The sequence below is a fragment of the Torulaspora globosa genome, chromosome 3, assembly GCF_014133895.1.
Source record: "Torulaspora globosa chromosome 3, complete sequence".
In the NCBI taxonomy this organism is placed as follows: domain Eukaryota; kingdom Fungi; phylum Ascomycota; class Saccharomycetes; order Saccharomycetales; family Saccharomycetaceae; genus Torulaspora; species Torulaspora globosa.
The window spans coordinates 245,826-268,250 of NC_050729.1; the positions used below are offsets into that span (position 1 = coordinate 245,826).

Genomic DNA, 22,425 nt, shown 5'->3' on the forward strand with positions numbered 1-22,425 from the left:
AATTATTCAATGAGCCAGGAGTATGCTACGTCTGGTGTTATTTATCAATAAAAGTGAAATTATTAATCCTGTGAATAATTTATCAAGTCTCATTCAATTGGATTATAGACTGTAAAAGGTCTATAACTTTTCTATATTCAAGAACTTGGCTTCAGGTGCGGCACAATCCTCCTCTTGGGCAACGCCAAATTGTAGCGCATCACCCCAAAATACTGCAATTTTTTCTCTGCAGTAAGAGATATAATCGAATGAGTCGATGTCGACCCCATCCATATCTGCAAATTGTTTGTCTATAACATCTTCTTCCTCCGGGGAAGCAGTATTTATGATGTATTTGTTCCCACTTGGGCCAAAAGACTCTGTCCGCTCCAGCTTCTCTTCATGTAAATGTCCGCTCTGCAAGATGGCCCACAGAGACCAGAATATTTGAACACTACCTCTCCATTTCAAAATGGCGTTATAGTAGCATTTGACTTCATCATCAATTGGTTTAGTAGAGTTGCCTCTCAAGTGAGAGACATAAGAGTAAACGAAATTTAGCATTTGTTCCTTGGTGGGGAAATCCAGTGGGTCGCATCTATAGGGTTCGGAGCAGTTGTAATCATGCATCCATTCGCTCAAATGATTTGCAAGATCGAAGGCTGCAGGGTTCGCTCCTGCGTACTCGAAATCAATCACAACCAATTTGGAATCTTGACTCTGCTCTTGAATGGGTGGATTGATAATTTGTTCTATCGACACGTTAGAATCCAACGGAAACAATGAGCTTGACGAGGAAGCTTTAACCGTAGAATGTACTGGATTTTCTGCATTGATGACTGGAGAGGTAAATAAAAGATTACCATATTGGGCGTCATTGTGGCAGAAAACTAGCGAACTCTTCACGCTAGCGGAACCGTCAGAATACAACCAGTCACGATATCGCTGAACCACGGCCTTGAAATCAGACCAGCTGTTGCAGAGTAAGGTATGTTTGATATTCTCGTCATCTTGCACCCAATCGCGGCCAGCCATCTCTATAACCCTGATCCAGTGGTTTATCTTTGCCCAACATGCCGGGCCCTCGTCTCTCTCCTGTCTTGTGAGTGGAACACCCTTGTGCAGTTCTTTCATTCTACGAGCTATTCTCTGGGATGTTTTCCAGTCTCGTATGTCATTCTTGCCCAGAGTCTGAGCGTTCTCCAGGTACTGCTCGAATCTGCCGTTTTCGAAACATCCAAACAGTGAGGGTCCTATATGGCGCAACGACAATCTCGCCAAGACTTCCAATTCGTACTCTCTGTCAATAATCAAGCTGTTATTACGGCCATAAACCCTTAGCAAGAGTGATGGCAAGTTTGGATAGCCCAGCTTGTAAATTGCATTCGTCATGGCACCAGTTATTTTGGTCAATTTCAGACGCCTCCTGTCAAGTGGCGATACATCCATGGCACCGCGAACATACCATTTGGGTATCTTGAGACTTTGTATCGTATTCAGGATGTCGTCCTTTAGATAGTCCTGAGGCAAGCTGTTGTCCAAAGTCACATTCACAAAAGGAACCTCGACGATCTCGTTGGAAACTTTGGGTCCAGCATTTCTAGTACTCGCACTGCCCCTGCTATCCAATCTCAGCTCTTGCACTTCAGAAGCCACAGAGTCGTACTCTGCTGCGGTTGTCTCCGTCGACTCTGTTCCTGCAGAATACGTTTCGGACCTTGAATCATCCTCGCCCTTCGATAAGTCAGAATCAATGCTAATTGTACGTATCAGCCGATGAGAAGATCTTAGACTGGATAGAGAAGGTCTCCTACCTTTGCTACTAGACCGCGAGTGTGAGCGTGATTTCGGGTTCCCTACAGTGAAAGAAGTCCTTCTAGTTTCAGCTCTAGATGAACGAGTCTCGCTCATTTTGAAACTGTATCGATTGATCCATCGACCTACAGTCTTGAACCTGGAAACTTCCTATACTATCTCACCTTTTATATATCTGTACTTTCAGTTATGGATCTGCATGTGAAAAACTTAACAAGCCATCAACAACCTTCTTTTGTAATGAACCTTTAAGACGAACCGAATGGACTCGATTGCGGCGAATTATCCATCAGACGAAAGTGACAGCGATTCTGGCGAAGTTCAGCTTTCTTTAGAGGCCCCACTTGCCCGTATACCAGCCGAGGTCATTGAGAAATACAAGCTTGAACCCAACACATCGAAATACGAAGATATGTCGCTAGGTGGGCTGCGAGCGGGATCCCAGAGATGGTGTACTTTCCTGTATTATGAATGGAGGCCGAGCCGCCTCGAGAGGGCGCAACTGATGCAAATTGTAACCAGAATCAACGATTTTTGCCAAAAAGGCAATATGGCCCTTACAAGACAGTTGCACTTCGAACCGTTGTGTCTGAGCCCATTGGGAGCGCCTCTCAGTCTACATATCTCCCTGTCGCAGTCAATTGTTTTCGAGCGTGAAGCTGAGCGGGAATTGCTTTATGATAAGCTGAAGGAGAGGATACGCAGCGCTTCACGACTGAAGTCGTTTACGATGAAGTTCCAACCAACGTTGGAATTACTGCCCTCCTTTGGCAAGGATACGCTTTTCCTTGCGCTGCCAGTGAGCGCAGCTCTCAAGAGCACAGAGATGGCGTCTATCAATAACATAATACACGAGGCCGCAGCCGAGACCTTCCCAGGCAAAACCGGCAAGGAAATACAGGGCCTCACATGCATGCCTGCGACGACGCATATGTCGATCGCCCTGGCTGCCAACGTTCCAAAATCCGTGCTGGAGAACTTGAATTTCATTTCGACATTGCTCCCGATGGAGCTGGAGGATGCCGCATCATTCGAATTCCCGGTCTCTGGTCTAAAATTCGACAAGAATCGACAGATTTTAAGCATACCGTTCAACTGAGTCGGTCAGTCGTGTTGCAGGTAGATGATAAAGCTACGGAACAAAGGCAAAAGTCCGGCAAAGGGAGCGCGCTGCTCACGCAGCAAAGCCAAACATCTGGCTTGTGAGTCCGATTGCGTCAGAATGCCCTTGGGCCTGATCAGCGCGGCCACAGTGCGGCTCTCGTGATCTGGATATTTTCACTATGTTCGAGCAGACGTTAACCATAATGAGTAAAGTATAAACAAAACAAACATCGATTACCAAGGGAGGAAGTATATACGTTGGACTCGATTGTCGTGGAGATCATGCATGGGATCAATTGGCACTTGTAAGTAACTGTAAACATCGTTTGATCGAGGGTTATTTTATCAGCTCCTGTCGGTGTCGGTGAACTTGATCGGTATATACACACTCTTCCCTGCCACTAACTGCGACACACACGGATACCACTTTAACAGCTGATCGAGAAACCTATCGCAGAAATTTTTACGTCGTTGGGATGAATTTCGTGAACGATCCTTGGCACATCGATCCGTCTGACTTACTGATCAACGACGATGGTGGTGCAATGTACGACAGCTTGTACGATGCGAATGAATTCGATAAGCTGCTGAACATGAATTACAACGATGTCGACAATATGCTGACTCAAGAATTGAAAGACTTGGATATTCCATTGATTCCTCAGACTACGGCTAGTGAAAACACCGATGAACAACAAAGCTTGGACGGGCCGAAATTCGAGCTAAGTCGACTGCAGATGGATCATGCGTATGATTCTACAAAGTTTGCTTCTAGCGCTGGCGGTGGAAATGCAGGTCATAAGCGAGGTCCCAGCGGGACAGCAATCTTTGGGTTTCTCAACCATAACAGAACTTTGAGCATCAGCAATTTGCAGAAGAGCATTAATGAGGACGTTTCGAGGGTACAGAGCTCCTTTGGGAGCGACGACGTAACAGAGGATAAAGACACAAACGTTGGACAGGTCTTGCTGAAACAGCAGGAGCAGTTACGAATAGCTCTGCAGAGACAGCAGGAGGTCAATAGGAGGCTGGAGGAACAACTGAGGGAAAACAGGCTGCAACAACAAGTGCTGCAAAGAGTCCTCGACGAGCAACAAGTGGTATCTCATCAATTGGCAAAAGAGACAACTCCTAGATCGAGTGGAACTAGAACTCATAAGCCTGCTAATAGCCTGATCATCACGTCAAACAGCGAAAACGGTGGGTTCCAATTCCCACCGCCAAATATGATCTCACCCCCCAACTCTAACGCCTCACTGAATGGTTCGCCCTCGAGGAAACCGTGCCAAAATAGGCTTAAGAGGGGATTTAACGCCACCAGGGTGTCACCTCCAACTTCTGATTTAGCAACATTTCAGACGCAGCTGGACTATGGAACAGGCTTTCAAGTCCGCAGCAGCGGAGACCGAAACGGCCAGAAAGAGGTTACAAATGGCGAGAATGGCCTGAAAGGCATTGAAGATATTTACAAAAATCCTTTCTGCTCTAAAGACCAGCTAACAAGTTCGTTGCACAGGAAGAAAGAGTCAAACGTATCGACGGTCTCCACGATTCCCCAGCATACAGACGACGGTAGCGACAGCGAATCAGGAGCCCTGCTCGGACTAGGTATACGAATGAGCGCGAAGTCTTCAAGTAATGGACGCAGTTATTCCCTAAGGCCTCCTCCAGTAAATGTCTTACCAGTCATACCGGGTTCATCCGATAACACACCTGTCGGCAAACAGGCGCAACTCCCACAGAAGCACACTTTCCAGCATACTCCGATAAAAACGCAGAACCAGCGACCTCAGTACCAAACACACAGCCAATCAGTCTCCGACAAACTGTTCAGCGACGACGCTGGCACTCCACAATTACGACCACCTTCGGTTCCGACAACCGCAAGCCGCCGGAGCAGCAATTACAGTTCGGACTACCCAGAGAACGGCGAGAACGAAATAGACATAGACTCTCAACAACTAGCGGTAGAAGAACCAGAGAGCAGATTCGTAGTCGCGCAGACGCCCTCACCGGTACTGAAATCCCAAGCCAGATTCGAAGGTTCGCCTCACCAGTTCGATCTTGACTCCAACAATAGCGCCAGCCCACTGAAGATTACTCGTAAGCCCACAACGCTGCCCCGCGGATCTATCGACCGGTACGTGAAGGAGCTGCCAGATCGCCTGTTCCAATGTATGTATCCGAACTGCAACAAGATCTTCAAGAGGCGATACAACATCCGCTCACACATCCAAACCCATCTAGAAGACAGACCCTACGTCTGCGACTTCGAGGGCTGCGACAAAGCCTTCGTCAGGAACCACGACCTCGTAAGACACAAGAAATCGCACGCTGAAAAGAGCTACGCATGTCCCTGCGGCAAAAAATTCAACCGTGAGGATGCCCTCATCGTCCACCGAAGTCGGATGATCTGCAGTGGTGGAAAGAAGTACGAAAACGTTGTAATAAAGAAATCTCCACGCAGACGTGGAAGACCTAAAAAGGACGGCTCCTCCAGCGTGAACAGCAGTCCCGTCAAAGATTCTCTCGCGCGAGATCAGGATGGATACCTGGTTTTCAAGATGGAGGAGCAATTACGAAACGAGATGGAGAAATACGGCCTTTTCAAGCCTCCATCACCAGTAAAATCCTCCGCGATCTTATCGCCAGTGCCATTGACAAGATCTGGAGATCTAAAAACTCCCTGCGATTCCTAACGATCGTGACAAACACACACTTATACATAGTCACATAACCTGTAACATTATACCTTTACTGGTATCCCAAGGCTTTTCTCAACCGCTTGCATCGAGTGGCGCTACCTTACAGATAATTAACTTAAGGAAAACGTCATTGGACCCTGCATGAAGAGAAAGAGATCAATTAAAGCATAATGTAAACACTGAGTGAGCTGATGTGATCTGTATGAATTTCAACCTACATGGGCCATTATACAGAAGTAAACTAAAGGTTTGATGAGAATCCATTTTTTAGAGTAGCATTAAAGATACCTTTACGGTTTCAATGATCTGCGGATGTAGTGGTTGCGCTGAAGAACAATCATTTTCCCTTAAGAAAGCTCATGAACGAGAGAAGAAGGATCATTTTATGCTTACCTTTATTGTAGTGACATTTGCATGGAGAAAATGAACGTGGCCATACTTCTGTGACTGTTATATGTCAGACCGGCAGTGAGTACAGTGTTAGATTGGATCAAATATAGTGGCCGTTTTCATGGATCTAATATTGGTTTGTTCAAGTGATGTGCTTCTAGTCCCTGGATTATCCCTCTGTCAGCACATGCAGCTCTTGAAATGATTTGAGAAGGTTTTGAAAGACACATTTGAAGAGTATCCATGTCCTTTTGAGATTTGCTTTTGTCCGTTTTTACCTTCTTCATCGATAATAGCGGAGCTGTATCATTTGTTGGTAACCACTGAGACTGGGAACAGCACGGTTGCACGGAAGACCAAGGACATAGCTTGATTAGCACTGTTACAGAGTTCGGAAGTGAACGAAGCTTTTTAAGAGTGAGTTTCCCATTGCCTGAGATCAACTCATGTAGGTGCTTATCTTAGAAGCGGATATCATTTTCCCACCTTGTTTTCGTCGTCTTTCTCTAACAGTCGGTGGTTTTTATCTCGTTCATTGCTTTGCTTTCCCGCCAGATATTGAAGGCTTGGATCTGGGCTCTTAGATTGCAGAAGTGCCATAGCCAGTGTGTAAGTGAAACACTCAATACGGTGTTTTCGCATGCGACCTTTATTGCAATTTCCATCGTCACTGGAATGGAAGGGAAATGAGACATGAAGTTGCGCCTGGATCAAGCACTGCACCGATCGCTAGTGAGTGTGTTGTCCCACGTCAACAGGTATCTTGCTTTACGGAAAGCTGGCTGAACTGACAACATTCGACTTAATCACTCGAACAAGAGTACCAAGGAGAAGTCCCCCGGAAAGATGTCGCTCACATTTGTGATCGTAAATGCTGGTGTAGATTTGATGGAATCTGGATAAACGGCTTAACCATGTAGAATATACAACCTTAGATCACTATGAGTATCCATTGAGGATATAATCGCTTACTCGCACAAATCAAACGGTTTCATTATCGTTTTAATTGACTATGTAATCACTTATCGGAAACGGCAGGCTAAGCCAAAGTTTCAAACACTCTTTTCTTTCTTTTATCATCCAATTCTCTTTGGCTGTAGTCGTCGGTAAACTCGAACTTGTGGCGAAGGTTCCATTGTTGTCTGATGAAAAATAACCCTTCAATATTGAATCCTAAGTCGTCTTGGGTGGATTTCAGAGCCCCTCTTAATCTATCCTTTACTCGCGTAATGCGCAGTTTTAGTTCTTCATTCTTCTGCGATACGAGTTCTCTATGATTTGACCTGACGATGAAGAACAAGTTCTTGCATATTAACGGCAGATTGTGCTGCAGCAGTCTCTCATCGAGCAACACTTTGTCGATAAACTTGAGAACTTTCAGAACATAAGAGAACGGAAGGACCAGCAGAGCGTCCTCGAGCTGAGAGGGATGGATCCTGGCGAGAATTTCCATAATATATTCCTGCGGGGTTTTGTTCATCGCAATTAAGATGGCATGTTTTGTAGGTTTGATCGGCTTTGAATCAATTTTTTTCCTATTCCATAACTTCATGTCCTCCTCATATCGTTCCTCGTTTTCAATCTCAGGGATTCCTAAATCTAGGGCCTCCATCAGTCGCTCGCCCGCTTTCAGAGATTCGATTGTCTGTTTACGTACGTCGGCAGCCTCGTTCTGTTCTTCTTCATTGTTAGTTATATCACTTTTGAATGCCGCATCAGCAGATCCCTCTTCAAGTGAGGATAACAAAGAACCTTCATATTGCTCTTCCAGCTCTCTTTCCCTTTCTTCTTCTAGAAAGACTTGATCTTCCGTTTCCTCCCATATTCTGATACTACGGTCATGTGAAGCAGATACAACATATTTACCATCATAAGAGACCGATAGGGCCCATACTTCACTTTGATGACCAGCCAATTTTTGGATACACTCAAATTTGTCACCGTCCCAATACTTAACTAGCGCGTCCTTTGAACAACTGAAGAAATTATGAGATTCAGGTAAGAATTTGACACTCATAATTGAGTCCTGATGGGCAAAAAGCGATTTATGACAATCACCAAAGTCTAGACCCCAAATCTTGATGTTTTTGTCCGCTGAGGAAGTAATGATCATCTTCGAGTCAAAAGAGATATCGATCGAGAGAACAGGCAGCTTATGCCCGTACAAACTTAGGTAGAATTTCATGGTATCAAAGTAGAACACTTTGACCGTATTATCAAGCAAGGAAACAGCTAGATATCTGTTTTCAGGTGAGAGTTTGACGCATAGAACATCGTCGTTCAACTCTAGAGTTGTATCATGCGTGATTCTCATAATTGAAGTAAATTTGTCACCTGAACCAGCCAAAGGAACTTGCTCGACCTGGAAAGCCCAAAATTTAACAGTTTTGTCTGCTGAACCGGTAATAAGTTTCTTACCATCTGTAGTAATGTCGAGGGTCCAAATGGCAGCGTCATGAGCACATTCTTTGTTATTTAGCATCGTTGATGATGCAAGATCGAAAAGCTGTAATTCACCGTTTCTCGTCCCCACAACTATCAGAAATCCGCCAGGCAAAAACTTGCAACATAGAGCATAGCCGCATTCGAATGTTCTCAAGCACTTCCTTGTCTTTAGATTCCATATCTTGAGTGAGCCGTTGGATGCAGTCGCCAGCAAGCTATTGTCGTTACTGATGTCGATGGCACGTACGTCAGTCCTGTGACCCTGGAGTTCGATGCTGTGCAGTTTGATAGGAGCTGGGAGTTTGGGATCCTTCTTTTGATAAGGAATTGAATAGTAGTCTATAGTATTGTTGGATGTAGTCGTTATAATATCAAGCTTTGACGAGGTGACTTGTGCCCAACTGGCGGCCTTAATTTTGAAGTTTGATCTTAAAGTTTGAAAGCGATGGACAATCATGGATGTATAGGCATCTTCAATATTCTTCTTGATTTCCTCATCAGAAAGGCCCTTTTCCTTCAATCTTTTTTCTCTCTTCCTGGTGGCCTTTGCGATCTCTTCCTCCTTTCTAATTCTGAAAACCTCTACAGTTTTGTCTGCATTCTGGATAAAGAAAAATATTGAGCCGTCTGCGGTTGCAATAAATTCGACTGATGATCCTCTCTGCTTGCTTTCTTTGTCGAATGCTCCCTTCTCGGTTAGCTTCGAGCCAGCATCGTTCTCAAGTTGCAATTGCCACACCTTCACCTGGGAGTCCGCTCCGGTTGTGATGACGAAATCTTCATATATGCCAAGGGCCCAGCATTCGCCCGTATGAGCGATGTGTGTCTCGACACACTGTTGTGTCTTTAAATCCCAGATTTTTATAAAACCATCCTTCGATGTGCTCACTAGCCAACTGTCATCCTGAAGCCACAGGCCAGATATAGCGTCCTTGTGAGAACGCAATTTGTAAAGCCCAACTTCTCCAACCAAATCCCACATAATGATGTTTGAGTCTTGAGATCCCGAGATCAACCTAGTACCCGTGGAATCGAATTTTAATAGTGTAACTGCTGATCTATGTCCATTGAGTGTCAGAAGAACAGTCTGCGACATAAGATCCCATACTTTGATCACACCTTCTGCGGAGCCTTGCGCCAGAAGATTGGTTTCTGGATGACGTTCAAGACAAGTAACCTCGGCAGGTTTCGTAGTTTTAGCATCAATAGAGCCAGGGGGCTGTCCGTCGGAGAGGCAGGTGACAAGATCTGCAGTCTTCAGATCCCATAAGTTGACATTCTCAAGAGCACTTGTTATAACTTGCCCGACGCTGTGTCCCTTTTTGCTTTCCGGTGGAATAAAGACACAATTGGAATTAGAGCTGATAACACCGAAAGCTTCAGCTTGCTCGAAACGCTGGTACGACTTCACCATACCGATGAAGCTCACTGATTGGTCCTGCTGGTATTTCTGTAAGCGATGAGATATGACGATGAGATGCCCGCCTAACGTAGTAAGCGAAAATTTTCCACCATATAAGCATATTCTGGTCACGTGCTTCGAGATGTCTTTGCAATGAGAGCTATAACATTTGATATCGCCAAGTACATAGGTTGCTGGTCGTCTCGAGAGGTCATTTTGAGTGAGCAGACTTGCCCGAAGGATTGCTTTTCATGGAAGCAGCTTTGTCGGAATTGATGGCCTGCAGTTTTTGGTTGTAACTTGGCTTTGGATTGCTTTTTCTGGAGCTTCTGATCTCGTCAGCAGAATAACCAGGGATTCTAATGTTCCAGTTTCTTTCGAGATGCAGTTGTATGTCTCTGGTGTCTAGGCTGTCGGACTTTCTGTGCTTGGCTAACCGGCACGCGAAGCTCGTGACGTTGCTCACAAAATCATCGGCTAGGTCTAATAGCAGGCTTTCCACGTCCCCATCAATGACAGTTTCGCCATCACCCTCATCTATGCCTACGGTCTTGACTAGTTCTCTTAGTTTTCTTTTGGACATCACCCTTTCGGTGTCTACCTCGTAGGGCGGAAGCTTAGTCATTGTTGGTGTGTTCAGTGCCGCTGCGTTCATCGCTGTTCCGCTGGTCAGTGTGGGTCTGTTGGTCTTATAAGTGACTGGGGAAGGCGCTTTCGCCGTTACGGTCTCCGAGATAGGCACTACGGGATCGGTTTGTTTGAAGATTGCCGATCTGTTTGCCCCATTGTTGTAGGACAATGAAGCTGCCGCGTTGACATTGGTAACTTGAGATGGAGCTCTGCCGCTTGCTGTGGAGGATTGCCGCTGGGAACTGGATTGCGGCTGCTGTGGCAATTTTTGAGTCGTGACATTGGAGGGCGTTTCTGGCTGATTTTTAGCTGGAAGCTGGGCACCGACCATCTCCGATGACGACGATGGACGTCCTTCCGTTGCGGGCGTAGCAGTGGCACCTGAAGCAGGCGGCTGGCCTGGCTGTTGCTGCTGGGCCATTCTTTGCTGCTGGGTGCTTCTCTGTAAAAGTCTTTGCAGCGCCGGGTTGTGTCTGGCACACTCAACGTAGAACTTCTTCTTGCCGTTCTGGAACTCCTGTTGTAGAACACTGTACTCCATGTTTAGCATTTTCAGATTGTTAGTTAGTTCTGCTTTTTTATCCTCCAGTTGCTTCTTCGCCGCAGGGTCTGTTTGCTTATTAACTTCTTGATTTAATCTTTCTATGTGCTGCTTGAGAAATGTGTGCTTGTCTCGTATCTTATTGGCTCTTTCCTGGAAGTTCTGCGATAGAGCCTCATGCTGTTGGTTTTGCTCAGGAGTCAAGACCTGTTTGATAATATTGGCCAACTGGCTGCCGCCTCCCCTGGCCTGCTGGCTAGAGCTGCTGCTGGAGCCTCCGACAGTATTTGAACCAGCTGCTGAGCCTGGAGATCCGCTCGATGAGGTTGCACCGCCACTGCTGCCATTACGACCTTGACTGAAAGCCTGAGCGGCCTGTTGCCGCTGTCTATTGTAATTATCGTAGATAGCTTTGATTCTAGAAGCCTTCATAAGTAACTCCTTACCTCGTGGAGTGTTCTCCCCTACACTCTTAGCCTCATTAACGAGGGCCTTGAACTTAGTCGTCAGTTCGAGTAGTTGTTGTCTCTGCTGTGCGCTCATTCCCTGCGAAGCAGCCTCCTCTGTAACGTTGTTGGCGTTTTCCCCATTGAAAGACATTTTTGAATGCTAAGCAGCAGTCAAGGATATTCCAGTGGCCCTCTATGTCTCTCGATAACGCCTTCAAATCCTTCAGTTTGGCCTATTTGACGGTTCTTCTCTTGCAGAGCTCGCTAAGAGAAGGTTCGAACTCGGCCGGGTTACAGCTTGTACATCTGGTCGATACTACCAAACACAGTATATAGTGGCGAGCCAGGACCTCTAAATGAGGGACTCGACCTGGAGATACTCGTAGAATTCGTCTATAATGTAGGGCCAGGCATCTTCCTCGTTATAATTTTCTTTTACGGCTTCGAGCGAGGGGAAGCGCTTGAAGAACTCTAGCAACATCTGCCATGTGTCCCTGGTGACATTTTGTTTGCCACTCTCACGCAAAAACCTTAGCCACGAACTCATTAACTTCTCGTCGACATGTACTGAATATTGCGGCTGAAAGAACAGTCGCCAATATTCGATAGCAGTATCCAAATCCAGGTTGCGCGTGTTCGAGTCAACCGCTAGATCAAACGCATATTTGTATATTTCTGCCAGGTAGTCGAGATCCGTTTGAAGCCTGATGTCAAGGTCTTCCAAGACATGTCGCATCTGGGCGATTGTAGAGCAGCCCTGCATGTACCATGTGGACAGAAAAGTGTCTTTGCTTATCCCCTCCGCAAGCTTAGAGCAGTGCATTATTTTTGCCAGTGAGATGGTAACTAGATCCTCCAGCTTGTATTCCAGATCCCTGATAAGCCTAATCAAGCCGTCAATATCAATTCTGTCAAGCTCTTTGTTCGCGTAACGGTCATATAGCGCAAGCAGCTCTTCCGGATATGTAACTTCCATGACAGGTTCCTCTGTAAACCCGCCAGGCTTCTGATCGTAGAACTCATTCAAGGCGTAGTCTATGTTCCAGTTGTTCCTTTTGAGGAACAGTTTGGCTGTTCGTGAGTCACATCTAGTCAGAGATATAAACTGTTGTGTTGTACTATCGTTTCTGGACTACAATATGCACATAGTTAGTAAATGAGACAGTTGGTAGATTTATTCAAGTTTCTCGTCACAAACCATCGTTTAAAAGCTGCATCAAAGGCTCTCTTTCGATCACCATAACAACAAAGGACCTTATGTTGTGGTGTTTCTACTGTGAACTTCGCGATGTTTTGTATCACCAGCTTTAAGTCAAAACCAAGCCAGTAGTGAAAACGGAGGTATACGATATTCGAGGCATGGTATTATGCCGGAATGCCAGACTAATGAGATTGGAACGCTGATTGGCAACATTCAGGAGATCGTACAACGGCTACATCCAGGATGTGATGACGAGCTCGAATCGCTGCTCACATGGCTGAACCCGAATGAACCAAACAGTAATCATCACATGAGGCCGCCGCCTTTGCGATTGAAGGACACGATCAAGCTGCTTGTCAACCAATACTATAATGGACAATACAATCCGAAAAGTGAATGCGAGATAAGCAAAGGATTGGACTTTGATCTCACCAATCTGCTACGTCAGTTTTATGTACATCAAGTGCGCTACCATTTCTTCACCTCTTTCGACTCTATCCAGAGCTTCAAAGATATTCAAAGGCTGGAGAGATACTACGATTTCCCTTTGAAATACATATACCTGTTCCAATCAAACCCAGATGAATGGATCATGGAGAGAGATAGCCTGCGACATTATCTGCTTAATCGAAACGTCAAGTTCAAAGAAAACTTAAAGCAGAGATTAGCAGTTCTAATCATGGAGGATGATTATGAAGTTATTGGCGAGGTTCTAGATTGGGTCAACAAAGCCTGCTGTAATGTGTCATCCACAGAGCTTCTTATGGACCTTATCTTTCTTAAAATCACAAAATACTGCGAGTCTCATCTGAACGGCGCTTTTGGTGAGAGATTTCTTGTGATGAAAACGTATAACAAGTTCATCACCAAATATTGGGTCCATTTCACTCGGCTGCTGTGTTGCCACGCGGACGATCATGAATTGACCAATGTCATCTACAGCGTTTTCGAGAAGCAATTCCTTAGGATTCGCACCAAGCAAGCATTTCAAATCTTCGTCACCCATTATCCATCCTCTGAGCCAACCATATTGGAAATGAGAAAGCTCCTGACCAATTCTAAACAGTTAAGGAAGATAGTCGTCCTTTTTCTTCTGGAATTTGAAGCACGAATACTAAACCCTAGTGTCACGACGGTTGATGCTTTATTAGCATACGTTAAATGTGTTAAAGCCTTTCTAGCGCTAGATCCGTCAGGAAAATATCTGCATTCTATAAGCTCCTTTGTGAGATCTAGGTTTCAAGAACGATCTGATCTTGTCACGGTATTGCTTTACGCCATTATGGATCTGGGGTTCAGCGAGCTACTGGAAGGCCCACACGCTCAAGTAAATGCGGCTTCGTTGGAGGCTCTGGCTGAGGAATTCAAGAAATCTGAGCTTGCCATTGACTACGATTTATCATTTGCCAGCGGGAATAGGAATGCCGTAGCGGACAATGTAAGTGACGAAGGTTCCTTACCATACGAGGAAGTTATGGAGCAGTTTCTCTCTTGGACTCCAGATTCCTCAATAATCCTACCCCACTCACCGGGCAAGCGATTGTCGTCTCACGGACTTCTTGATATACTGTTGGAGTTATTTGAATCGAAGGATTTTTTTATTTCGGAGTTCTTAAAGTTACAAACCAAACGCTTGTTGTCTCTGAAGTATTATCGACTGGATAAGAATTGGTCAAACTGCCTCCAAATCCTGAAGAAGAAACTAAGCAATGGGACCTCAGCAACAAGTATCGGTATAACTCCGTCTGGGAACCCTAGTGAGAACGCACGTACCGAAGATTACTCCAATATCAATTATATTGACGTTATGCTTTGGGATGTGAAATGTAGCCTGGAAGTTTGCCAACAAATGCATCAAGTATCCGGCCTAGATCCCAGAATTTACCCCAAGTTCATATCTTACCTATATTGGAACTATCATTGGGACACAGGTCACTCTTTCGAACTACCACAAGGCCTGGAACAAGAACTTGAAAAATATTGCAAAGTTTACAGCGAGATGAGACCTGGAAGGGCTTTAAAACTATGCAGAGATCGAGGTGTAGTGGAGCTGGAACTTGCGTTCCAAGATGGGCGCAGGAAATGTCTAGACGTGACACTAGAGCAGTATGCAGTGATTCAACAATTTGACGCGGATCAGAAGTCCCCAAAGCACACCGCTGAAGATATCAGTGCTAGATTAAAAATGGAGCCCTCAAAAGCAAAAAGCGTGTTGAGATTCTGGGTAGAGAAAGGAATCCTTCTCTTAGAAAATGGCTATTATGTTATACAGGAATCTAAGCAAGGCGGAGAATCCGAGACCCCTCATAATGTAGCCAGCGGTAGCGGCAGTTTGAGCTCACTAGCAGAGAGACCAGATTCGACGAGAGATCAAGAGAATCAGGTGTCGAATATCTTGAAGAATGTTTGGCCATTCATCCAGGGTATGTTGATGAACTTGGGCAGCTTAAAGGTGGAAAAGATACACTCATTTTTAAAAGCGACGGCACCCAAGGAGCTAGGATACAGTGCCATCACTCAGTCTCATTTGGATTTCTATCTTAGCTTATTAGTCGAAGAGGAAAGACTAGAATGTACAAGCAACGGATCCTACAAGCTTCGGAGCTGAACGGCCTTGGTTGAATTCGCCACCGAAAATGCCACAGTTGCTAAATATCGTATCTACGAGTAGATAAATTCTGCCGGCTCTGACGCTTTTTCAGAGCCAAATGCCTAGCGAGTTTAACGGCTTAGAGCTTACTGATAAGCTGGCACGATCGCTGCTATCGCCACCAGAGATAGATAAAGGGAACGCAAGTAAAATACTGTCTGATGCTTACTGCCGCCAAAGTTGCTATATTCTATACCGATCACGAAGCAGAATGGGTCAAACCGTGGAAGAGCTTTGCCGAAATGGGCAAGAAAGTACTTGAACAAGCCCGCGTATTAGAGAGCCGCGACGATCTGCCTGTCGAGTACCAGGTCTTTGACATCTACCATGGAGAGTTTCCAGCGCTTGGGGAGATCACCAGAGAGAAGGGATACCTCGGTATCTACATAACCGGGTCTCGCTACGACTCCTTTGATACAGAGACCGAGTGGATCATCAAGCTGCGCCAGCTGCTAAAGACCCTCCTCTCAGACGACAGGTATCCGCCCGTCGCGGGCATCTGTTTTGGACACCAAGTAGTGGCTGCAGCTCTCGGCTGCAAAGTCGACAGGAACCCCGCCGGCTTTGAGGGTGGTGTAGTCCCCGTCACGCTAAACAGCGAGGGAGAGAAGCTCTTTTCCAACGCCAAGACCCTGAACCTCTCTGAAATGCACAAAGACGTGGTACTCGAGATACCTCCCGGATGCGTCAACTGGGGGTCCAGCTCGCTATGCAAACACCAGGGTTTCTACAAGCCTAACAAGCTAATCACCTTCCAGGGTCATCCCGAATTTACTAACATGATCCTCAAGTGGGGCCTGCAAAGAATCCCTCAAGACGTGAAACCGGAGATGATCGACTCCATCGACTCCCAGCACAACGACGGACCACGCTCTGCGACCCTGATCTGGAAGCTGTTCAAGAGAGAGATTTAGCTCCGAGTACGCCACCACTCCCTACGCTCTTATGCCATCATCTGCCACATTTGTCATAAACGTGTTCCTAACGTGCAAGAAGACAGCAAGAAGAAGACGACTCTTGACAGATCTGAGAAAGCACGCCTACTGCGCCCCCCAACTCAGCAGAGCAGGGAGCAGGCATGCTGCTGCAGGGCAATGGCTACGGAGCAAGCGTTATATAAAGCATAGACAGCCTATCGGGTCGCCGATCATCGCGACTCATCAGCTCTTGTAGTGTTTCTCTACCTTTATATTTCTCCTTTAGGAAGAAACTGGAATTTCTCGGTGCTAAGCCCTATATAAAATCCGAGCAGAAGACTAACGCTTTAACGCTTTAAAGGCCATTGACGTTTGGAAGCTAGACTTTCAAAGCCAGGATATCCAATTACTATTGCTATGCAGCTGTTGGCGGCCGGTCTTGTTTCAGCAGCTCTCCTATCGGACCATCTAGTGAGTGGTGAAGGTTCCTCTACAGAGGAGAAACCGGCTGCTTTGCAGAACTACGTTCATCTTTCATTTGACAAGCTACGTGGCAATAGCTATGAAAGTGCTTCGAAAGGCGGTAAGCCTAGCGCCAGGCTGCGTAAAAGGGCGAACGGCTATGAAGAGATAGAGATTATAAATCAACAGAATTTCTATTCGGTGGAACTGGAGATCGGAACTCCTTCTCAGAACGTGACGGTGTTGCTGGACACGGGGTCTTCGGATCTGTGGGTTTCAGGGCCCGACAATCCTTATTGTAAGCCAGTTTCTGGGACCGGAGATGATTTCAGTCCTTTCAGCTGGATCACGAGATCGACGCTTGTTAGCGGTACTCCGACTGCTACGGCGTCCGGCTCCAGTGGGATAGCCACCATGGATTGCAGTGAGTTCGGCACGTTCAATTCGTCGCGGTCTTCGACCTTCCGCTCGAATAACACCGCATTCCAGATATCGTATGGTGACCAGACGTTTGCGTCCGGTACCTGGGGTACCGACACGCTGAATCTGGGAGATACGAATGTGACAAGCTTTTCATTTGCTGTGGCTAACAGTAGTAACTCGACGGTGGGTGTGTTTGGGATCGGGTTGCCGGGGCTGGAGAGTACCTATACGGGAGCTACCGCATCCAGCGGTAGTTCTTACCAATACCAAAATTTCCCCATGAAACTAAAGGCTCAGGGTACCATCGAGCACGTTGCTTATTCGTTGTTTTTGAACGAGCCCGATGCACCCAGCGGCAGCATCCTGTTCGGTGCTGTCGATCACAGCAAGTACTCCGGCCAACTTTACACCATTCCGCTGTTGAACCCATACCAGAGCAGGGGCGTACAAAATCCGATCGAATTCGATGTTACCGTGCAAGGGGTGGGTATCTCGCAGAGTGGCTCGACAAAGACTATCACAACGACCAAGTTTCCCGCTCTGTTGGATTCCGGAACCACCTTGACCTACATGCCATACCAGCTCACCGAGTTGATTGCTGCCAGAATAGGCGCGCGCTACTCTTCCAGTTTGGGTTTCTACGTGATGCCATGTCCTTCTAACAACGACAACACGCAACTGCTCTACGATTTTGGTGGCTTCCAGATCTCTGCCAACCTTTCCAACTACATTCTCGGCTCTTCGGGCTCCTCCGACGTGTGTTACTTGGGCATCATCCCGCTCAGCGACTCGAGTGCGATCTTTGGTGATAACTTTCTGATCAATGCCTATGTGGTGTACGACTTGGAGAATTACGAGGTCTCTATGGCTCAGGCGCAGTTCAATGCTACTAAAAGCCAGATTGAAGTCATTAGTGGCTCCGTTCCAGGCGCAGTCAAAGCCCCCAGCTACTCGGCAACATGGTCGACAGTGCAATCGATAAGCTCTGGGGGAGGTGCCTTCACCTCAGGCGCTGCTGGCTCAACTTCTACTGGAACCTCCACGACCTCCAAGACCTCCCAGCAAAAGGCCGCTGGGGACAGGTTGGCACCTACGTCCTTCTTCGTCCTCGTGGCATGGGCATTCTCCTTCCTAGTGTGAATTGCCACCGAATGAATCAACAGCATGCACTAGTGATTAATTATTCACCGTCTGCTGAAGTTGGGTGCAAGCTTCCATGTCGTTTTTCCCTTCATTCGCTCGATCGTACCTAGCAGATTCATCGACCAGACGGAAGGCGACCCTGTAAGCCATGTTGAAACTAATATCATCGTGCATCTAGACTAATTGAACGCTATATACCATCTCATCTCGATCTTATTCTGGCTAGCTTGCCATTAATCAGCTCTTGGTTTAGTTCACATGACCGGCTTTCTCTGTGTCATACCTAGGACGACGAAGGACAAGAAGGTTGCTTACTACTAAAGCACACATAAGATAAGAAGAGTCAAGTGCTATTTGGGCCCTGGTAGGCTGAGTATCCTCTGTCATGACTAGCCCTAACGATAACCAAAGTTTGGAGCCACCAAACGATGACGGGAATCCTCCAACTCCGGCGAATGAAGCTGGCACCGGTAATGGTGATAGACCAACTCGGAGTATAACGGTTTCGATCCAATATTCGTACTTTAATCCCAACGGTCTTGCTAATTTGAATCGAGGTAACGCGGGTGCGGATAATGAAGAAACGCCGCCGGTTGCTAGACCTGATGGGGCTTTGATCCTGTCATTCAGAGATGTGCCTACTTCCACGCCGCAGGAGCGTCTGGAGTCGATCATATCGATTGCTGCAGAGCTGGCTATGAGGCGGTTTAGCGATTTGATGTCTCAACCGAAGGGGATATCGAAGGAACAGTTCGAAGAACTGCCTACTGTGCGGATCAGTGAGCTGCAGGACGAGCAAAGTAAGGTGTGTAGTATTTGCTACGATAGCTACGAAGAGGAGCCAGAGAACATTTTGAAAAGAAGCAGAGACGAAGAGTTTGGAGACCGAAGCGATTTGATCAAGAAGCAAAGATCCGAATCTCCGGCAGTTATGATTGGTGCTGAAGAGCCTGCGGGAAATTCCGGCGCTCACTCGTCGCAGGGACCGAACGATGGTGAGACACCAACATATAAGCACTCTCCCGTTAGGTTGCCGTGTGATCATGTCTTTGGTAGAGAGTGCCTTTTCAAATGGTCTCAACTGGAGAACAGCTGCCCTCTTTGCAGACATAAGATAGTTGATGCGGCTCCTGGGAATAGCGGAGGCAGCAGTGAAAATATGGCAAACTTAAATGCAGAAGCATTCGAGAGAATCAGACAAGCGCTTTACAATACTCCACAAGCGGAGACAGCTGAAGGTGGCGGTAGCGATACTGCGAACGAAGCTGGCGATACTAATGAAGGTAATGACTTGCAAAATTTCACGTTTTCTAGGTCCGGCATAGTCCTCTTGAGACCTGATGATCTCGCCGGGCCGAACTTCGGCGAGCAATCGAACGCAGCAGGTCAAGGCCAAGGTGCAGCCTCTGAGGAAGCATCTGCTGCAACAAACTCAGCTTTCAATCCGTTTGCTGCTAGCAATGGGGAGAATAGAAGGGTTCAATGGATCCCTCTACCGATTACGACCATTTACACGGGAGCCAACAACCTCAATACTGATGGCGCAAACAACAATAGCAGTGGGACTAATCTAGATGGCTCTGAAACGAGTCGTCACCAGGAGAGATCTCCAAACGAAAGACTCAGAGCAATATTAAGCAACATCTTTAATGTCAGCCACTCAGCAAATATGGCCCGTACTAATGAAGACAGCGGCGCCCCTAATGCTTCAAATAATATCAACACCGAACAGGCTACTTCGGCTCGAGTAGCGCCCAGCACAAGCGATCGCCAGTCAAGTTCTAATTCGCCTATTCCGCGCAGAAGATCATTTCTTGATCATATATTGAGAATCACAAATCGTCATAGAAATCGCCCAAATAACGGCATTCCCAGAGCGAACACTCCCACTGCGCTCCATTCCGCAAACAGTATGTTCAACAGCGGTGTTGCAAGCTACAGAAATCAAGACGGACAAGTTTCTACATTTAACATAACCGATGGGCAACTGCCCGCTCCTCCACAAGCGACTCAACCAGAACAGGGTACTACCGGCGCAAATACCAGTGGAAGTCAAACTGCGCACCCTCGCTCAGATAGCGGTGAATCCTCGAGCGAAAGTAATGATACCTCCTCCTAAGCTAATTCAGGGTTTCTAAGGTTATATGATAGACTGAATCTCTTGGCGGACACTGCTTTGTTAAATAGATTGTGTATAGGATAGTATATAGTGTCATGAAATAATGCATGTTGTATTTTTCAATTACGAGATTGTTGATCCCACCTTGAAGCTTGACGTTAATAGGTCTATATCGATAGGCGTTTTAGACTCTGAAGGCGATCGACAAGTTGAAGGCTCTTAGAATTGGACGAGACAAGCACAAGCTCAACACTTTTGCTGGCAGATTAGCATCAGGTAAAGCTGGGACAGTCTGCTAGTCACTAAGGGACATCTTCAAAGTCCTGCGACGGAAGCTAGGAAACACGAAGACGAGATGCTTAAATATCATATGCCCGGCTACAGCGGGTACGGTGTCCAATATTCACCGTTCTTCGACAACCGACTGGCAGTAGTTTCGGGTTCCAATTTTGGATTAGTCGGCAATGGGAAGTTATTCATTTTAGATATTGATCCGCAAGGAAACATATGTGAGAGCAACTCGTTCCTTACACAGGATTGTCTATTCGACGTTGCCTGGAATGAACTACATGAAAATCAAGTACTGGTCGCACAAGGTGATGGATCGTTACGTTTATTCGACGTCAAGTTGAACCAATATCCGATAGCTATCTTTATGGAGCATCAAAAGGAAGTGTTCAGCTGCAATTGGAACCTTTTGACGAAGAACACGTTTGTGAGTAGCTCCTGGGATGGCTCTGTCAAGATCTGGTCCCCAACCCGGAAGGAAAGTCTTTTGACACTGGTTCCACGCTCCTTAGAACCTGCTAGTCGAGTTGACCAGGTGCGAAATATTCCCATGTCGAACCAGAAGAATCATTTAGACATCACAAGAAACAAAAATTGCATCTACCAGGCTCAGTTCTCGCCTCACGACCCAAACTTGGTTATGTGTTGCTCAGGGAAGTCCTACATCACGCTATTTGACCTAAGACAAGCTGCTACGCCACAGAATCAAAGAAGCTTTTTAGCTCATTCAGGTTTCGAAGCCTTAACTTGTGATTTTAACAAATACAGACCTCATACTATAGCTACAGGTGGTGTAGATAACGTCATTCGCATTTGGGATCTGCGCATGACTAACAGGAGTTCTTCGCCCTCGGTATGCGTTAACGAAATAGTGGGTGGACATGAGCTAGCAGTGAGAAAGGTCTCGTGGTCGCCGCACCATTCCAACATTCTGCTTTCAACCTCTTATGACATGACTTGCGCTGTATGGCAGGACTTCAGCTATAGCGATAAGCGACATACAGGTAGGACGAACGGTATAGATCCTAACAGGGGCTGCCGTTTCAGATTCGCGCAGCACTCAGAGTTTGTCTACGGCGCAGATTGGAGCTTGTGGGGCCAACCGGGATTCATTGCATCCGCTGCTTGGGACGGCAATGTTTTCATTTGGAACGCCTTTCGCTGATTATCGTATCTTCAGCTCCCCCTGAGCATTCCAAGTACCCAACTGCTCTCTCTTAACGTGATACTCGGTCCGGAGATCGATGTATTGCTGTAGAAATGAGTCCAGCTTATCGCTGCTCCCAAGTTGATTCTCCATCTTTACACTGGCATCTTCCAATTCCCTCATCTGTATTTCAAGCTTGGCCTTCATAAGGTCCTCACTGTACTTCTGATCAATTCTCTGATGCAAGTCTTGCCACATCTTCACGTACTGTGACTCTAGAATCCGGTTTTCCTCTAGTTTGCCCTGCAAATGGTTTCTTCTGTCATCTAATGACCTGAACTCCTGTTCCAGCTCCTCCAATCGAGTTTTCAGCCCCAATACCTCAGTCTTCGATTCATCTTGACGGTCAAACTGAGCAACGTACAGCTCTAGCTGGCTTTTATGAGACGTTACCAGATCCAAGATCTCTTGGGAAGACAGCAGGTGTATGTTCTGCGGCAGGGGCAGATCGTTGCCGGAGCTTTCAGGCCCGGTTTCGGTTGGCATGGGTTCTTACAGCGTATGGTTGTCTACTCTCTTGTATAAGCCCTTTGTTATAAGTTCTACTGTCGCTGA

General features: G+C 46.5%; 12 protein-coding genes across 12 annotated transcripts; 7 read left to right on the plus strand and 5 right to left on the minus strand.

Moving 5' to 3' along the window:
- Window positions 1–120: 120 nt before the first annotated feature.
- HG536_0C01280 (choline/ethanolamine kinase) lies at window positions 121–1,890 on the minus strand (the record flags this gene model as incomplete). The annotated part of the gene is made up of 1 exon (XM_037282740.1): window positions 121–1,890. One exon carries the CDS (start codon window positions 1,888–1,890, stop codon window positions 121–123), a length of 1,770 nt encoding a protein of 589 aa, XP_037138635.1.
- Window positions 1,891–2,056: 166 nt separating this feature from the next.
- Window positions 2,057–2,893, plus strand: USB1 (phosphoric diester hydrolase; the record flags this gene model as incomplete). Its single annotated transcript, XM_037282741.1, has 1 exon — window positions 2,057–2,893. The coding sequence occupies one exon, from the start codon at window positions 2,057–2,059 to the stop codon at window positions 2,891–2,893; it is 837 nt and encodes a 278-aa protein (XP_037138636.1).
- A 481-nt stretch (window positions 2,894–3,374) lies between these two features.
- On the plus strand, window positions 3,375–5,597 carry HG536_0C01300 (uncharacterized protein; the record flags this gene model as incomplete). Its single annotated transcript, XM_037282742.1, has 1 exon — window positions 3,375–5,597. One exon carries the CDS (start codon window positions 3,375–3,377, stop codon window positions 5,595–5,597), a length of 2,223 nt encoding a protein of 740 aa, XP_037138637.1.
- A 1,435-nt stretch (window positions 5,598–7,032) lies between these two features.
- DIP2 (snoRNA-binding rRNA-processing protein DIP2) lies at window positions 7,033–9,852 on the minus strand (the record flags this gene model as incomplete). Its single annotated transcript, XM_037282743.1, has 1 exon — window positions 7,033–9,852. The coding sequence occupies one exon, from the start codon at window positions 9,850–9,852 to the stop codon at window positions 7,033–7,035; it is 2,820 nt and encodes a 939-aa protein (XP_037138638.1).
- Window positions 9,853–10,051: 199 nt separating this feature from the next.
- TAF12 (Taf12p) lies at window positions 10,052–11,611 on the minus strand (the record flags this gene model as incomplete). Its single annotated transcript, XM_037282744.1, has 1 exon — window positions 10,052–11,611. The coding sequence occupies one exon, from the start codon at window positions 11,609–11,611 to the stop codon at window positions 10,052–10,054; it is 1,560 nt and encodes a 519-aa protein (XP_037138639.1).
- Window positions 11,612–11,812: 201 nt separating this feature from the next.
- Window positions 11,813–12,436, minus strand: DCN1 (NEDD8 ligase DCN1; the record flags this gene model as incomplete). The annotated part of the gene is made up of 1 exon (XM_037282745.1): window positions 11,813–12,436. The coding sequence occupies one exon, from the start codon at window positions 12,434–12,436 to the stop codon at window positions 11,813–11,815; it is 624 nt and encodes a 207-aa protein (XP_037138640.1).
- A 391-nt stretch (window positions 12,437–12,827) lies between these two features.
- APC2 (anaphase promoting complex subunit 2) lies at window positions 12,828–15,269 on the plus strand (the record flags this gene model as incomplete). Its single annotated transcript, XM_037282746.1, has 1 exon — window positions 12,828–15,269. The coding sequence occupies one exon, from the start codon at window positions 12,828–12,830 to the stop codon at window positions 15,267–15,269; it is 2,442 nt and encodes an 813-aa protein (XP_037138641.1).
- Window positions 15,270–15,472: 203 nt separating this feature from the next.
- Window positions 15,473–16,225, plus strand: HG536_0C01350 (putative amidotransferase; the record flags this gene model as incomplete). The annotated part of the gene is made up of 1 exon (XM_037282747.1): window positions 15,473–16,225. The coding sequence occupies one exon, from the start codon at window positions 15,473–15,475 to the stop codon at window positions 16,223–16,225; it is 753 nt and encodes a 250-aa protein (XP_037138642.1).
- Window positions 16,226–16,645: 420 nt separating this feature from the next.
- On the plus strand, window positions 16,646–18,253 carry HG536_0C01360 (pepsin-like aspartic protease; the record flags this gene model as incomplete). The annotated part of the gene is made up of 1 exon (XM_037282748.1): window positions 16,646–18,253. One exon carries the CDS (start codon window positions 16,646–16,648, stop codon window positions 18,251–18,253), a length of 1,608 nt encoding a protein of 535 aa, XP_037138643.1.
- A 388-nt stretch (window positions 18,254–18,641) lies between these two features.
- Window positions 18,642–20,375, plus strand: SAN1 (ubiquitin-protein ligase SAN1; the record flags this gene model as incomplete). The annotated part of the gene is made up of 1 exon (XM_037282749.1): window positions 18,642–20,375. The coding sequence occupies one exon, from the start codon at window positions 18,642–18,644 to the stop codon at window positions 20,373–20,375; it is 1,734 nt and encodes a 577-aa protein (XP_037138644.1).
- Window positions 20,376–20,730: 355 nt separating this feature from the next.
- On the plus strand, window positions 20,731–21,828 carry PEX7 (Pex7p; the record flags this gene model as incomplete). The annotated part of the gene is made up of 1 exon (XM_037282750.1): window positions 20,731–21,828. One exon carries the CDS (start codon window positions 20,731–20,733, stop codon window positions 21,826–21,828), a length of 1,098 nt encoding a protein of 365 aa, XP_037138645.1.
- On the minus strand, window positions 21,829–22,356 carry SRN2 (ESCRT-I subunit protein SRN2; the record flags this gene model as incomplete). Its single annotated transcript, XM_037282751.1, has 1 exon — window positions 21,829–22,356. One exon carries the CDS (start codon window positions 22,354–22,356, stop codon window positions 21,829–21,831), a length of 528 nt encoding a protein of 175 aa, XP_037138646.1.
- Between the last annotated feature and the right edge of the window lie 69 nt (window positions 22,357–22,425).